The following is a 15,788-nucleotide window of genomic DNA, read 5'->3' on the forward strand; positions in this document are numbered from 1 at the left end:
GTACTACTAGAGACTGAGACATTTGGTTAGTCTGTCTTAATTGACATGCAGTTTTCTTCGTTTAAGTTCATATTTTTATTGCCCATGTATTTCACGCCTGTGTACAACTACAGTTTGTCAGTTCGCTACCATTTAAAGGTGAGAAGAGGTTGCGCCAGCAGGCAGTGCCTGCGGCATTAGTATTGTAATATGCGCGCGCATGTTTTCGCGCCACATGTTCTGTATGTGTTATATGTCAGCCATCTTGGTTGCATTAAAAACTGCTGTTGAAGTTCTTTCGTTGTGACGTGCGTTCTTGTCTCTTAAACATTGGCGCTGCTGATTAAAGTGAAAGATGATGTTTTCAAGTAAATGGCACAAGCTTACTCAGTAAAAGAAATTCCGAGTGTTTCCAACTTTGAATTCCGATTAGTACTTCGGGTACTCCACCCAATGCTGAGCTATAGGAGTGGTGTACTGACTTAAATCTTTAACTAGAGTCATGTGCCAAACATACTGTAAACTGCTAGGATTTGAATGTCGATGTGATGCTTGTGCTTGGTAATGAAATGCAAATGAAGATGGTATATATTAAGCCTGCTGATTAAAGTGAAAGATTGATGTTTTTAAGTAGATGGTACAAGCTTACTCGGTAAAAGAAATTCCGAGTGCTTCCAACATTGAAGAGTCCAAGCTATGACCTTCCAGTAGCACTTCGGATGCTTTAACACTGTGCTGTAGGAGACTCGCGGTGGCTAGGCCACTTAACTACATGTACAACCCTCGTCAAAATGTTGACACGATATATAAATTCATCCCTTTTCTCCCCCTCAAACATACTGTAAACTGCTAGGATTTGAATGTCAATGTGATGCTTTTGCAAGGTGATGAGATGGAAATTAAATGAAGATGGTATATATTAAGCCTGCTGATTAAAGTGAAAGATGACGTTTTTAAGAAAATGGCACAAGCTTACTCGAAAAAAGAAATTCCGAGTGTTTTCAACAGGAGTCAAACCTATGACATCCATTAGTACTTCGAATGCTCTACCATATGCTGAGCTCATTGCAGGAGACTCGTGATGGCTAGGCCATTAAACTAAGTTCATGTGACAAACATCATGCATACTGCTAGGATTTAAATGTCGATGTGACGCTTTTGTGCGATGATGGAAATGGAGATGGTATAGTTTAAGGCTGGTGATTAAAGTGAAAGATGATGTTTTTCAGTAAATGACACAAACATTCTCGCGGAAAAGGGAATTCCGAGTGCTCCGAACAGGATTCGAACCTGCGACCTCCCGTTGTTTAAAACTATAGTACCGTATTTTCTCGATTAAACGCCGGACCCCGATTAAACGCCGGCCTCGTATAAACGCCGGGTCAAAATTGCTAGTTTTTAAATAAACGCCGGGGGCGTTTGTTCGAGGTCCCGGCGTTTATTTGAGGTCAAGCTAACAAGTAAATATATTCTGTTTGTCACAAATCTCGATTGCAACATAAACTATCCAATTCGTAATAGTGCACCTTTGGAAAACGATCACCTTTGGATACCCAGGGACACTTTTTCGGGGCAGAACGAAGAGAAAAATCGTCCCGCCTTGACAAACTGCCCCTTGGTCTTGAAGATCGGTAACAATAAATCAATCTGAAAAATTGGCAGAAAATTGCAGTCCGTTAATAAACGCCGGGCCCCGATTAAACGCCGGCTTCAAATAAACGCCGGGTTCACGAAGCCAAGTTTGAAATAAACGCCGGGGGCGTTTATTTGAGAAAATACGGTATATCCAGTAGCATCCGGTTAGCGCTGGTATGAACCTTTTTATTATGTATGTTGCTTCCGTGGAGCGATATCGCTTCAGTTCTAGTGTATATTTAGAAAGCTTAAACTGCACCAGCTTAAGCTTTCAGTACGAAAAACGCCCCCTTTGACTTCTTGATATGATTTTCTGATGTGAATTTTACACTATTTTTGTGATTTTTCAGTTCTAATGAGGCCTGACTAAATGATATCACCATAATTTTAATTCTGGTAACAGTTTCTTTCTTTTTTTGTGGCCCTGAATTTGTCAACATTGACAAAGTAACAATACTGTAATTGTTACACCGGCCTGATTAACCTCGTCGTTTGTAAAGCCTCTAGAATCCTTTCCAATCTTAAACATCTCTGTCTTCTTAGTTTATCGTTTTTAGACTCTATAGCTACCAGTCTAGTCCGATATCTGCAGCTTTAATATTTCTATATTTCAGATAAAAGTCTATATATTGTCTCATCTCTGAATTTCCCTAATGAGCAAAGACTATTTTTTCGTGAAACATCTCAGTCTGATCCTCAAGTAAAGGGCATTTTGCAAGGTTGATTCGAGGACTCGTCAAAACGTCCATGTACAATTACTAGAAGGTTTCCACTAGTCCACATAGCTAGTGGTATCGCATTCACCAGTGCCACTAATAAGTGCCTTTTCCATCGTCTTCGCCAAACAGCCATGAAAGGCATATTTTGATAACGAGTCTCGATCGCAAGAGAGACGCTTGTGAAGAACCACTCAATCACCAGCGGAATTGAAGTGTGGATGGCAAAAGACTGTAGCAACTTTAGAAAAGAATCATTTTGCAAGTAAATAAACTGATACAGGTATAAAAAGCCGTTGACAGACACTATAGCAGTTGATTCAAATAACATACTCATAATGGCGATATCAGCCATTAGTCTCTCACGACGAGGAGTGTGAAAACTGCCCCAAGGAGCTGATTTTCGTTTCCAAACCTGATGACAAATGTGATCGATTACTACCATGGTACTGCGTTCCACAACTTCGGCCAAACCGTGAAGTATTCCAAGAGTAGCAATAGATTCTAAACTGTCAAGTTCGGCTTGTAACACTCTACACAAAACCGCCGAACCGAAATACAGCGGCACCAGTAAGACATATGAATATCCTGGATGAGTAATATTCCATAAACGCTGCACGCAAATCCGCGAGATCGCTTTCGCAATCAATGCAATGAGAGGAGCGAAGACCGCGATTAACAGTTTCCCTTCTTTGTTTTGTTTATTATACTTTGGGTATAATAAAGATATCATAGCAAATGCGACGAAGAACGTCAAACAGGATGGTATAGTCAGTTTACAGACCAGACCTACAACTTTTCGTCTTGATTGCAGTGTAAAGTTTCTCGTGAGATGATAAAACTGAAGACACAGACTGCTCGAAAAGAAGACGTAAAGTGGAACTCTGTATTCAGCAGGTCCCTTGTAAAAGGGTTTTCCCACAACTTGAAGAATTACGCGATACATTGCGTCCAAGCAATACAAAACGAGGCAAATTAAAAATTAAAATCAGTTTACTTTTTAACCCTTGTAATTGATGCTGGCGAAAAAGTAGCAACATAGCAGTAAAGGAGTAAACATAAAAGAAGCCGCAAGCAATCAAATCAGAAATTGTTATAGTCCACTGCACACGTAGTGGAATTAATTTCTTTGGGACATACGCACAGTTTCGGATGGTTTTATAACAAAGATACGAGAACAACATGTATACTGCACCCATGAGGGCAGCGCTAACAAGCGAAATCAAAGCTCCAGTGTACATTGAGCTACAAACGGTCTGTAGAAAGGATGGTCTAAGTCGCTTCCAGGCCATTGCTGTATCTTGTTCTTGCTGATTGTCAAGCGTATCTTCCTGCTCGTCTGTAGAGCACGCGTTCATAACTCTCACATTGAAACCTCTAGCCGCCAGATAGCTCGAGCTTGAGACCTCTGTGTCACCGTATTCCTGGGAAATAAGTTCATCGACTGGGTAATAATACCATTCTCGGCCTGTGCTTTCGACGGGGATGAAGCCAAAAGACTCTGCCGTGAAATCGGGTTCTTCCGGGTTGTAATGCTCGGTCACATTGCGCGTGAAAGAGAACACTTATTGCCCGAAAATCTCTATCAGAGAACTGCCAGCCATGGAGAAAATAATTCCTTAAGACCTTTCGATAACTCGAATTAATCCCTCAAAGGTGTCCAAGTAAACCATTCAACTTGTTTGACGTTCAAGTCCACTTGTTACTTTATTGTTTGAAATAGCAACGTCTATCCAATGTATTATAAAGCCTCGCTCGTTCACGTGATCGTTGGTACGTTAGATCATTTCAGCAAGCTCAATACCTAATAATAGAAATTCAAACTGAGATACTTTCCAAAAATAAAAAAGACAGGTGGAAATGAAAGCTTTAGCGCATCAGCTGTTGGACTTTGAGGACGGAAGTTTATATCAGTTTTAAACCACAGAAACATTGTTTCCCAAAATAAATAACATGCTACTTCCTCATGGAAATGAAAATGGTATCTCGTGAATTAAGTGAAAGATGACGTTTTTCAGTAAGTGACATAAGCATACTCGGAAAAAGAAATTCCTAGTGCTCTCAAGAGAAGTCGAACCTTTGACTTCCGATTAGTGCTTCGGTAGAAAATTCTGAGTGCTGAACAGGAATCGAACCTATGACTTCCGATTAGTACTTTGCACGCTTTACCCCATGCTGAGCTATAGGAGAATCGTGTTGGCTTGGCCAACAGTTCTAAAAAAATGCATCTCTGGGATAGGGTAGGGATTTTCGGTGTATTGTCTAGTATAGGGTTGCAAAATCAGCTAAACATGGTCTGGTATAGGGTAAGGGTTTCAAATTCTCAGCCGCACGCCCCCACCCAAAAATATATAGGGTGCCCCCCCCCGGGTGACAAACACCCTGCGCATGCATACTGCTACGATTTGAATGTCGATTTGATGCTTCCAATCGATATGCTTCTAATCGATGATTGAAATAAAAATGGCATATTTTAAGCGTGGTTATTAAAGTAAAAGATGACGTTTTTGCAGTAAATGACACAAGCATACTCAGAAAACGAAATTCTGAGTGCTGTCAACTGGATACAAACCCGTTTTGACCTTCCGTTGTTCAACACTACATATATTTAGTAGTATCCGGTTAGCGCTGATATGAACTTGTTTACTATGTTCAACTCTGTACGTCGCTTCCGTGGAGCGATATCGCTTCAGTTCTTGTCAATATTTAGATATCTAAATTAAGCTTTCAGTACGAAACTATTCCCTTTGACTTTTTGATATGGTTTTCTGATGTGTATTTTACAGTTTTGTGCGTTTCTTTTTTTAGTTCTACGAAGGGCTAATTGATATCACTATGACTTTAATTATGGTAGCTTGCGAGCAGGCTCACCTTCGGGTCACGCGCGAAAGCAACGCGAGAGCGGCGATGCCGCGACAGCGAGCGGCGTCTCCTCTCCGCCCTATCGCTTCGCTCGCGAGTCGCGCGTGCCCCATTAAATTCGCGCGGTGCCCCAAGGTGAGCCTGCTAACAGTCCTTTTAGTGCTATGGTAACAGTCCTTTTTTTTTTTCGTTTACACCCGCTTTCAGTGTTACGTGCATCATCTTTCGACATCGTCTTTCGACATGCTGTTCGAAACGAGCCAATCAAAACCGATGTATACTGTTGTTCGTTAAATTCATGCAAATGACCCACAAGGTCAGAAGGTCATGCTAGTGGGCTGTGATTGGCGGATTTCGATCCGTGTTGTTTGTTAAGCACGTCGAAAGATGGATGTCGACAAAAAGCCGCTATGCACGTAACACTGAGAGCGGGTGTTAATTCTCGCCCTGTATTTGTCAACGTTGATATCAGTTTAAACTACAATAATGTAACTGTTACACCCGCCTGATTAACTTCGTCGTTTGAAATGCGTCCTCTCAATCATACCTAAACTTCAACATCTTTGTTTTGCTTTAGTTTATTTGTCTTGTTGCCGAAACGTGTCTGTCTTTGTACCTCAACCTGTTGAATTCTTTATACATGCTATGCCATTAAAGATGAATCATTATGTCATCCTATTCTACATGTCATACACTGGACTACACACTACTACTGGAGCGGTTTTAATTGAGTATCGAAAGTAATTTGCGTTTGCTTTAGTTTTTCATTGCAACGCTATGTGATTGGTTTAGGAAAACTCGCGTCATCATCTCAACCAATCAGAAGGAAACCAAAAACAATCGTGACTCGTTTACACCCGCGGTTCGCGCCGGCTACATGCGTTTACTTCAAGTTTTAATAAGTTTCGGCTGGGTTGTTTTTGTCTTTTGAGATTGGCCAGAGTAATCACTTTGGTTTTGGTCTCACGTAATCAAAAATTGCTCTTAAGTCCTTGATTACAACACTGAGAGTAGCTGGCCAATAATATAAAGCTTTTAGTTCAGTTTAATGACTGTTGACGCTGAATCACAGGCAAGTCTCGTAGTTTTTTCCAGGAGCGTAGTAGTTTTTCTCTTCTTGTCGCGGACGTACGCGCCGTACGCTCATCTCTTGGCCACTTTTAATCCCCGCGTAATTGAAGATCTTTCGGAAAATCTCGACGTACGCCTCGCCAAATTTGCGTATTCCTAAGCCATAGATAAGAAAGTTCATGGCAGAGTTCGACAGAGCCAGGGTTCTGATCCACATGTGTGCGGATCCATACAACTTGACCAGCGGTTCGTATGCACTAGCGGCGAAAACGATGAACAGCGGAAACCAAGAGGCAGTGAAAATAATGATCACAATCGCCAGAGTGAAGGTAACTCGCATCTCGAGACGCAAGTTAACAGTAGAAGAGCTTGTACTCATTTGCTTTCTCGTTTTGCTTTTGTTTACTAGATATATCACAATTGCCAAGTATGACACAAAAACAACAACATAGGAAAGCGTAAACACTGTCAGATTGAAGAGTAGTTTCATCGCTTGGGGAACGCGAAGGAATTTTCCCAAAATAAACACTGTTATGGTCAATATCCAGCTCACAGAAAGCATAATCTTCAATCTGAAACTTTCCATAATGCATTTGTGGCTTAGAGGGTATACAACGGCGAGAAGACGATCGATGCTGATTGCTGCCAAGTGCACCACGGACACAGTTGACGAAATACTGGAAATGAAGACAAAGACAAGCTCCAAGCTTGTTGCACAGTCATTTCGGAATATTCGCTTTCCGAGAAGGGTCACAAACACAGGCTCACACACCATGGTGACCATCAAATCAGCGATAGCCAAGCTGAACAGAAGGAATTTTGGTGATAGGCGAAGACGAGGATATTGTAACAACTGCTACACAAACCAGTAAGTTGCCTAATGTTCCAAACACACCCACCAAAGCATTCGTTGTGATTAGAGCAATGCCATGAGCTACTGGAAGAGAACAATCTTCAGCTGAGAGATTAGAAGTTGGATTATTTATGTTCTCCAGTGAGTAATTCATGGCAAAACATAGATGACCAAAAATGCACTAGCAAACAGCAAATCTTCCTCGTGCAATTCACGAACAACCTAAAGGAAACTGTTGCAATGTTTTGGAAACGTGTTGCATCTACATAGCCACACACAATCGGATGTTGTCCAATATACATGGGAACTCTCGCTATATAGGCACACCGACATGATCCACTTGAAAACTATATTCAAAGAGAATCGGGTGTTTTTTTCTGAGTTAACCTTAAAAATCAAACGAAAGCTGAGAAAGGTATCATGTTTTATAAAGTGTTGACAACGGTGTATCAAAGTTTGCAATAAAGCTTTAAATTGTACCTATAACAATTTCTGACTAGTCAGTCTTTAAACTGCCACTAATATATAATTATAAGTCGATAACATTATTCTAAAAATTAATTGTTTGTTTGAGTTTCTTTGCTGTTGAATTTTCAGTCGGAACGTAACAGTTTTTTCTTTAAGTGATTCATATATTATTTTTATCCCATTATGTAAATTCATTTGAATCATACAATATTTGACAGGGCGTGCCAGAAAAGTGGTTTGGCACTGCACCAGACAGTACAATGATGTTCAGTTTCTTGCGGCAAAGAGCCGTCGTATAAAGTGGCATATTTGGATCTATTTTGAGCACTGGGTACGCAGAAGAACAGTCCGTGACGTCATCATTTCCGAGTGATGTCAGTTCTTTCTCGTGTCACTATCCACCCTTTGAACAACTGGGCCCTGACTGCGCCAAGTGTCGATCGCGGCAAGTATGCTCTACTTTGAAACTCCACAAAAATTCAACAAGCTTTGTCGGAGTCCGGCGGAGTAAATTAAACCTGCTGAATTTTTGTTTTGCAATATCGTAAGGTAAAGCAAATTTACATACACAATTTAATTTACCTAGCTAAGTGTGGTTTAACTTTATTGTGCCATTTATCAATGCCAGTGGTAATAAACAAACAGTAAAAAAATACACCGCCGATCAATCAACTGAAAATGTTTCTTCTTTTTCGGTTTTTAAACACGCGCCAATATTTCGGTTATACGGTACAGTAAACACCCGCATATAAGAACAAATGGATTAAGAACACAGGCTGAAATTTGGCCAATAAAGCCCCATTTTTATAAGAACAAGATCAGCCTGAAAAATTCAGCATGTTCTTATAAAGTGGAAAAGGTGTCATAATTACATAAAAAACAAGTGATTTTATATGTCAGTCATGACTCTATCAGCTGTCAAGTGGTCGTATTTTTGTACTGAGTACTGTACTGATGTTTCTACAATGATGCAGTATTGATTGTGATCATTAAGATCAAAGAATGTTTATTAATTTATGCTAATTTTAGATCTTGGGGCGTTTTTGGGTAGTAACACTAATATAGAAATTTAAAAACATTTTAAGAACACTTTGAGGCTGATTTGTCACTAAGCACCAATTTAAATAAGAACCCGATCAGCCTGACCTCCGAAAACATGTTTTCTTATATGCGGGTGTTTACTGTATACAAAACTAAATGACAGACTGCACACAAACGAAAGTAAGTAACGGACCTGCAGCTGTTACTGTGAATATAGGCGCTATTGTTTTTTTTTTTTTAAAAAAATAAAAAAAAAAAAAAAAAAAAAAAAAAAAAAAATAATAAAATATGCGAAAGATTAAGTTCCATGGCGTTAAGTCACAACATACGGTCCAAGCATACGTCTCAAAAACAATATCCTTCTCTCGGCTAGCATTTCGGATGCTGTCTTTGTTTGAACTAGGGCGATGATTTTGTGCTCTCATTTTGAGTCAACGCCGGCATGCAGAGAGGTGGTCAGAAACAACAGTTGGTTTGTCGAGGGGTCCTATTTTTGTTTAGGGTGTTTCTAAATTGTACGGCTGTGTTTGCATAGACTAATACATCAGTATTGCTATAACCATATAGTTAAAATGTGGATGATCTGTTACATGCAAGTAGACATCTGACGTGTCGAGTGTTACCCTTCCACGGAGCACGTCGTCAGTTAGTCAAGCCTTGCGATGCACGACAGCCAGTTAGCGTTTTAGCTACTTCTGATCCTCGCAAGCCTGAGAATCTTTCGGAAAATCTCAACGTACGTCTCACTAAAATTACGGATTCTTGAACCATAGATCAAGAAGTTCATGGCAGAGTTTGACAAAGCCACGGTCCTGATCCACATGTGCGCAGTTCCTTGCAGCTTGACCAGCGGTTTGCCGGCTGCCGAGAAGACGACAAACAGCGGAAACCAACAAGCGGTGAAAACGACAATCACAATCGCCAGGGTAAAGGCAACGCGGATTTCACGGCGTGAATTGACATCAGGAGAGGAAGCATTCATCTGGCCAATCCTTTTCCTTTGCTTGATCAGAGATATTACAATCAGTGCGTATGACCCGAAAACAATGCCATAACATAAGACGAACACTGCTAGATTGATAAAAGCTTTTATTGAAATAGGCGCCTGAAGGAACCTGTCCACAATAAAGAAACTAACCGGTAATGTCCAACACACAACAAGCATAGCTTTCCATCCAGTGTTCGCCATGATGCTTTTGTGGCGTAGAGGGCACACAACAGCGAGAAGACGATCGATACTGATGGCTGACAAATGCGCAACAGAGGAAGATGCTGAGAAATTGGAGATGTAGTAATAGACACGCTCCACGCTTCGAGCACAAGCGTTTTGGAAAGTCCTCTTAGCAAGGATTGTGACAACAAGAGGTTCACACACCATGGTTATCATAAGATCAGCGATCGCCAAGCTGAACAGAAGGTAATTTGGGAATCGGCGAAGACGAGGATTTGTAACAACTGCCACGCAAACCAGTAAGTTGCCAAGTGTTCCTAAAACACCCACGAGAGCATTCGTTGTGATCAGAGCAATACCATGAGCTACGGGAAGAGAACAATCTTTTGTTGACAGGTTAGAAGAAGGGCTACTTAACGTGAAATTCATGGCACAAAAGTAACTCTCCAAAACAACTAACTTGATCCCTGTATCAATCTAACGTTCACCAACCTCTGTTCAGTTTGTCAAGACTCCTTTTAAACTATACTATCACTCCCCTTATATTAATGTAAATACTTTAGTAGTCTATCTTTAGACGGGCATTGCAAACAATTTAAAGGTATTGGATATGCCGGAAAGTAACCCGTATTAAAGACATCATGAGTCACGGAAGCCTACAGTTTTCTTTACAGTAAGAATATTGGGCTTTAACAAGGAAGTTCGTAGCAGCCACATCTGAACAAATAAGGACATTTAGTCGTCACATCAGAGGAAATCAAGGAAGTCAGCCGTATCATAATTCCTGCGGATACTGTGTTTAAATCAGAGGCTAATTTTAATCGAACAAGTTTATGTCCAAAACTGCCGTTAATCTAATTTTAGCCTTGCCAGTCTGGCTTTATAGTTCTAAATATTATTTTGCTTACATATATAGTGCGGTTTACATTCCAAATGTCAGACTCGAGAATTTTTTTGGTACAACATCACAATATACCTTATGCTAGTTGTCTGCTTCATAATAAACATCTATGTGACAGTAGGAAATATATGTTTTAAGGGATTCTCATTTTAACCAGGCGCGAGAAATCGCATGAAACATTGAAGTCAAGAGTGGTTTCTAAATCATCGTTTTATATTTTTATAATTAAATACCAATCGTGTTATTGATATATACACTTAATTTTAATTATAGATTGCAGATTTTAAAAATAACTCATTCGCGAGTAATGATAGCTTAGATCAGGCGGAGTGACGTCATAAAGCATGCGGTATTTATAGACCCATATATGGCCAATACTTCAAAACAATATCCGCGCCCTGTCCTTTGCCGGATAAGTTTATTATTTTTGCTTTATTTTCCTCGGCTTACCATGCTTAACAATCAGAAGATATTGTTAGAAAGATTAGATAATTATTAAGCACTCTTAATATTTTTAAAGGGTTTAAACAGATTAGAGATGTAAACTCTTTTTTATATATAAGAACGTCTAATTTTTTGGCTGAGGCCGAACGTTTTTAATTTTTTTCGAAGATTTGAGCCTGAAATGTTCTTAGAATGTTCTTATTTTTAAAACAATTAAAAAAGTGGTATTGCAGTAAATTCATTCCTAACCGATATCTACATTCTACATGTTCACGTCACCAATAAGTGATGACATGCAATATTGGTTACAAGACAGGATATGAATAAAGATTTATTCGTTTAGTACATAATTATATTTGTCTCTCGCAACAAACAGGAAAAAAAAAATTCGTACTTAACCAAATTTCAGCCTTGGGCACGTTCTTACGATGATCTTAAAATTTGGCTCCTTTTTTCAGCCTCGACGTTCTTGTAAAAAAGGTTCTTATATAAAAAGAGTTTAACTCTCTTTATTTATCAAGCAGTAGCTTGTGATAGCGCTCACTTCAGACACGAAATCTCGGTTTAAATGCAAGAAATGAAACGTAATTCGTCGATAATACAAGCTGCAAAGAAAGATTCTTCCTTGCTAAAACTAAGATGGTGGATCTCAGAGGTGAAAAACGTGCCTATCACAACATCTTCAGTGCATCGCCTCAAGGCATTAAGCAAAAAAGCAATTCTCCTTGATGCAAGCTGCAAAGAATGATTCTTCCTCCCTAAAACTAAGATGGCGGATCTCAGAGGGAAAAAATTGTGCCAATTTAGTTCCCAGTGCTCTTCGCTGGATTCAAGGGGATAACTAAGTGTGCAATCGATCGCATGATCGATCGAAACATCACTGCTCCATCGCCTCAAGGCATTAAGCGATGCCCATGACGTCATCGCTTAAAACGACAGCTGTTTTGGCTAAATAACTTTTCTGCTTATTTTAATAATCAGTGTTGCTAAATATGGACAACACGATCAACTGCTAACGAAGACGAAAATATATCATCTTTCAGGTAAAACTAAATAATTTTGTTTCCTTTCTTTCAACTACCGGTATTTAGTCATCATCGGCAGGCACTCACAAAACTACGCCTGGAAAAGCGAAAGAACCTTTGCGTAATCTTCATTTGAACTTTCTGTCTAAAGGCTTTATGTTAAAATGTTGCTACGTAAATGTAGGCAGGATAAGTGCAATGGCCTGGTGGAAAAAATGATCGTAGAAATCGTAGATAGGTTCGTTTGCTGAGCTGGAATCGTGAGAGCCAGAGAAATATTCTGTATTTGAAATTAAATTCAGTGAATAGCTTGACCTGCTGAGTAAATTGCTTGTGAACTAGTGTAAATAAAAATATCTAAAGCTCTGATCTTTTCATTTCAACTAACATTATTCAAATAAGCCTCACAAGGCTGACACCTTTTACCTTTAACAGTAATCCAAATGTTACTACAGAATCAACTTCACAGATCACGAAAAAAAAAAGTAAATGACAACCATGCCGGAAAAATTTGGACTTAACATTATGATAGTTTCCTGCATCGGGAGTACTGGAGTACTGTTCATGTATTTTCTATACAATACCGCATGATACTATTTAACCGTGTGCATAAATAGAGCCTCGTGCATGCTTCTCACTATCATTACGAATTAGCAAGAAAATTTGGTATTTATCGAAGTAGTGAAACGAAGAATAGTCTTTACCAGGATTTGCTCTTTGTTTCTTACACACACCCCTTTTTAAATGTTTTCTGTGAACAACTTATCACGTTTCGAGCTTCAGCTCTGCGATGGAACAAATTAAGAAGTTTGAGTTTAGGATTTGGACCAGGATTTACCTTTGGAAACTAGACAGACTAACAGTAGGGTTTGACTTAGTCAGTTTTTTAACGAATCATTTGTGTAGGTTAAATTGGCATAAGTTACTATGATTTTTATCTTTTATCTTTTTTATCTTATAATATATCATGTTTTATATTTTCATATTGTTATTTTTCTTTACACATGACCCCTTTGATAGCAGTACCCACGTACTGAAGAGTCATCGTGTATTGAATAGTTATTTTGAATTGAACTTTAACCGCTACACCACATGTCGTATCCGTAATAGAAATTCATTTACAGTTGTCATGCTCCTTTTCTAAGTTTATTGAAAAACGACAGCCTAAAAATGTATTTTTAAATACGTTTAAAAACGTTCTCTGGCTAAAAATTATTGCCCCCGCAGGGTTCCGGCCCAGAGGCCGGAACCCGAGGAGGCACCTTAGAAGTCCCCGCGTAGGTAGGTAAAATGTGTGCATTTAGTGAACGGTACTGGAAAAAATCTCGATTTTGGTCAAAGCGGCTCGCAAAGGATTGCCGGAACGCTTGCAAAGGAACAACGGAAGTCAGTGCCGCAAAGGATAAAAATAGCCGTCGCACTGTGATCACAAGAAACAACAGTTGCTTGAAAAAATAGCTGACAATGTGTACCTGAAATTGAAATGATACCGAAAATGACATGGAAGGCATAACAGGCGTATCATCCGGGGACAAAGAGTTTGTTATTTTAGTCAGCGACTGAACGTCGTGAAAACAAGTGGAACCGTATACATCTTACGACGAGTAATAAACAAAAGCGTGAACTTTGCCATGGCACGGTAATTCGTTTCGGTAACAAACTGTCAGTTTTTTTGATCCAAAGAGTGGTTGAATAAGGATCAAAAATTGTTTTTTCGAATCGTTGAATGTGCCATATTTTGTTACTCGTGGAATTGTTGGGCTTTTTTGCCTGAAAATTATTGCGGTAAGTTCGTTTTGAATAAGCTTGCGTGTTGTCACCACGAATAATGTGTTACCATGTGTTATTTCCGCTAGGTAATATATTCGACTTAATCTTGTGAATATATTAATTAGGACGCAACGGTGTCACACAACAAGAAATTCCGCAGCAAACAATAACGTGACGTAGATGGCACAGAAAAAAAAGAAGCCTAATTTATTGTGCAGTCCATCGGCATCAATAAATAAAGGCGACAAAAAGACTCCACAAATCTTATATTAGATTATTGCTGTAAAACAAATTATAAAAAGGCGGGGGCAGCTAGTGAGAACTATTACTAGTTATAAAAGAACTCGAGCTTTCGGCTGTACACGTCGGGCTAGTTGATGAATAAAATGGAATAAAAATGAATCTAAAATATATATAAAATGAGGTGAGACATCACAACAGAAACAATAAATGTAAAAAAAGTGTTAATTAAAGAAACTAATTAAGTTGACTATTTTTTTCAAAAAAAAAGAATAGCGCACTGATTAGGGAGCAGCTTAGAATCATTGTCCGCATGCTGGAAAGCAGAAATTTCCCATAATTCTAATTCAAATTGACAGCTGTTTGGTGCTTAATGTAGATGTTTCGCATAAGGCCACTCCATAATGCTAATGATCCACTATTTTGTGGATTTAGCAGAAATAATAAGACTAAATAGCTTTGTTTTCTCAGTTTCTTTAGCCGGTAACTACCGGTATTAAGTCATCATCGGCATTTGCAAAACTTCGCTTGGGAGAGCGAAAAGAACCTTGGCATAGTCTTCTTTTCAACATTCTGTTTAAGGTGTTTGTTAAAATGTTGCTACACTGTAGGCAGGATGAGTGAAGTGGTGAAAAAAATGAACGTACGACATTGATCTCTATAAAAAAGGGTAAAAAGGTTCGATTGCCAAACTGGAATCGTGAGATCTTATTTAACAACACATTCATGATTCAGTTAGCTTAGCTTGGCCTACTAAATAAATTGCTTGTGAACTAGTGTAACGAAAAATATCTAAAGCTCTTTGCATTTCAACTTACATTATTCAAATAAGCCTCACAAGGTTGACACCTTTTACCTTTAAAAGTGATCAACACCTATTTCCTCCAAATTTTAATGCAAAATCAACTTCACAGATCATGAAATAATGTGAATGACTGCCATGAGAATACTAACTTCACATTATAACCGGTTTCCTGCATTGGAAACCCATTTGGCAAATATTTACATCAGTTTATTGAGAATTTTTGATGTATTTTCTACACAATTAATACCGCATTATGTTATTTAACCGTGTGTATAGATAAAGCCTCGAGATTTAGAAATAGCGTGCTTCTGTCTTATCATTAAGATTAAGCAAGAGTATGTTTGAAAGAATCCGCATCAAAGGTCATCAAAGTAGTAAACTGAAACATGGTTTTCCCTTAAACAACGAACGAAAATAATAACGAAAATAGAGATTTTCAAATTGAACAGCTTGTTGCAAAATTGGATTTTTGACGCAAAAAGTGGGCGGAAGTTTGCTCGTATGTATGCTTACAGAGTCAAATTAGCTGTTATTAGTTTTTGCTTAAGTTGCAACTGCCAACAAACAGTAGATGTTGATATTGCTTAGGTTCGAGAAAACGGAAAATTTTAGGAGGAGTTAACAAATCTACAAACAAATAAATTAAGGGCAACAACTTTTCAAGTACTAAATGCTTATATCATATTTACAACAGGCTCGCAGGTAGCAGTGGCTTATCAAGGCGGACCAATCTTTCGTTAGATTTTGTAAAAAAAGAAAAAGGAAATAACTACTAATAATTGTAATACAGAAGAAGAAAATTTTAAG

General features: G+C 38.8%; 1 protein-coding gene and 2 pseudogenes across 1 annotated transcript; all 3 read right to left on the bottom strand.

Annotated features, from left to right (window-relative positions):
• Window positions 1-1,960: 1,960 nt before the first annotated feature.
• On the bottom strand, window positions 1,961-4,071 carry LOC144658858 (uncharacterized; annotated as a pseudogene).
• A 1,948-nt stretch (window positions 4,072-6,019) lies between these two features.
• On the bottom strand, window positions 6,020-7,716 carry LOC144656730 (histamine H2 receptor-like; annotated as a pseudogene).
• A 1,184-nt stretch (window positions 7,717-8,900) lies between these two features.
• On the bottom strand, window positions 8,901-10,375 carry LOC144656449 (adenosine receptor A2a-like). The gene has a single exon (XM_078516671.1). It carries the CDS (start codon window positions 10,223-10,225, stop codon window positions 9,311-9,313), a length of 915 nt encoding a protein of 304 aa, XP_078372797.1. The 5' UTR covers window positions 10,226-10,375; the 3' UTR covers window positions 8,901-9,310.
• Window positions 10,376-15,788: the final 5,413 nt, after the last annotated feature.

Source organism: Oculina patagonica, chromosome 6, assembly GCF_052425735.1.
Source record: "Oculina patagonica isolate OP01 chromosome 6, crgOcupat, whole genome shotgun sequence".
Classification (NCBI taxonomy): domain Eukaryota; kingdom Metazoa; phylum Cnidaria; class Anthozoa; order Scleractinia; family Oculinidae; genus Oculina; species Oculina patagonica.

What these genes read in the sequence shown, in the direction of transcription:
- LOC144656449 (XM_078516671.1), bottom strand. Translation starts at nt 10,225, where the DNA reads ATGAATTTCACGTTAAGTAGCCCTTCTTCTAACCTGTCAACAAAAGAT.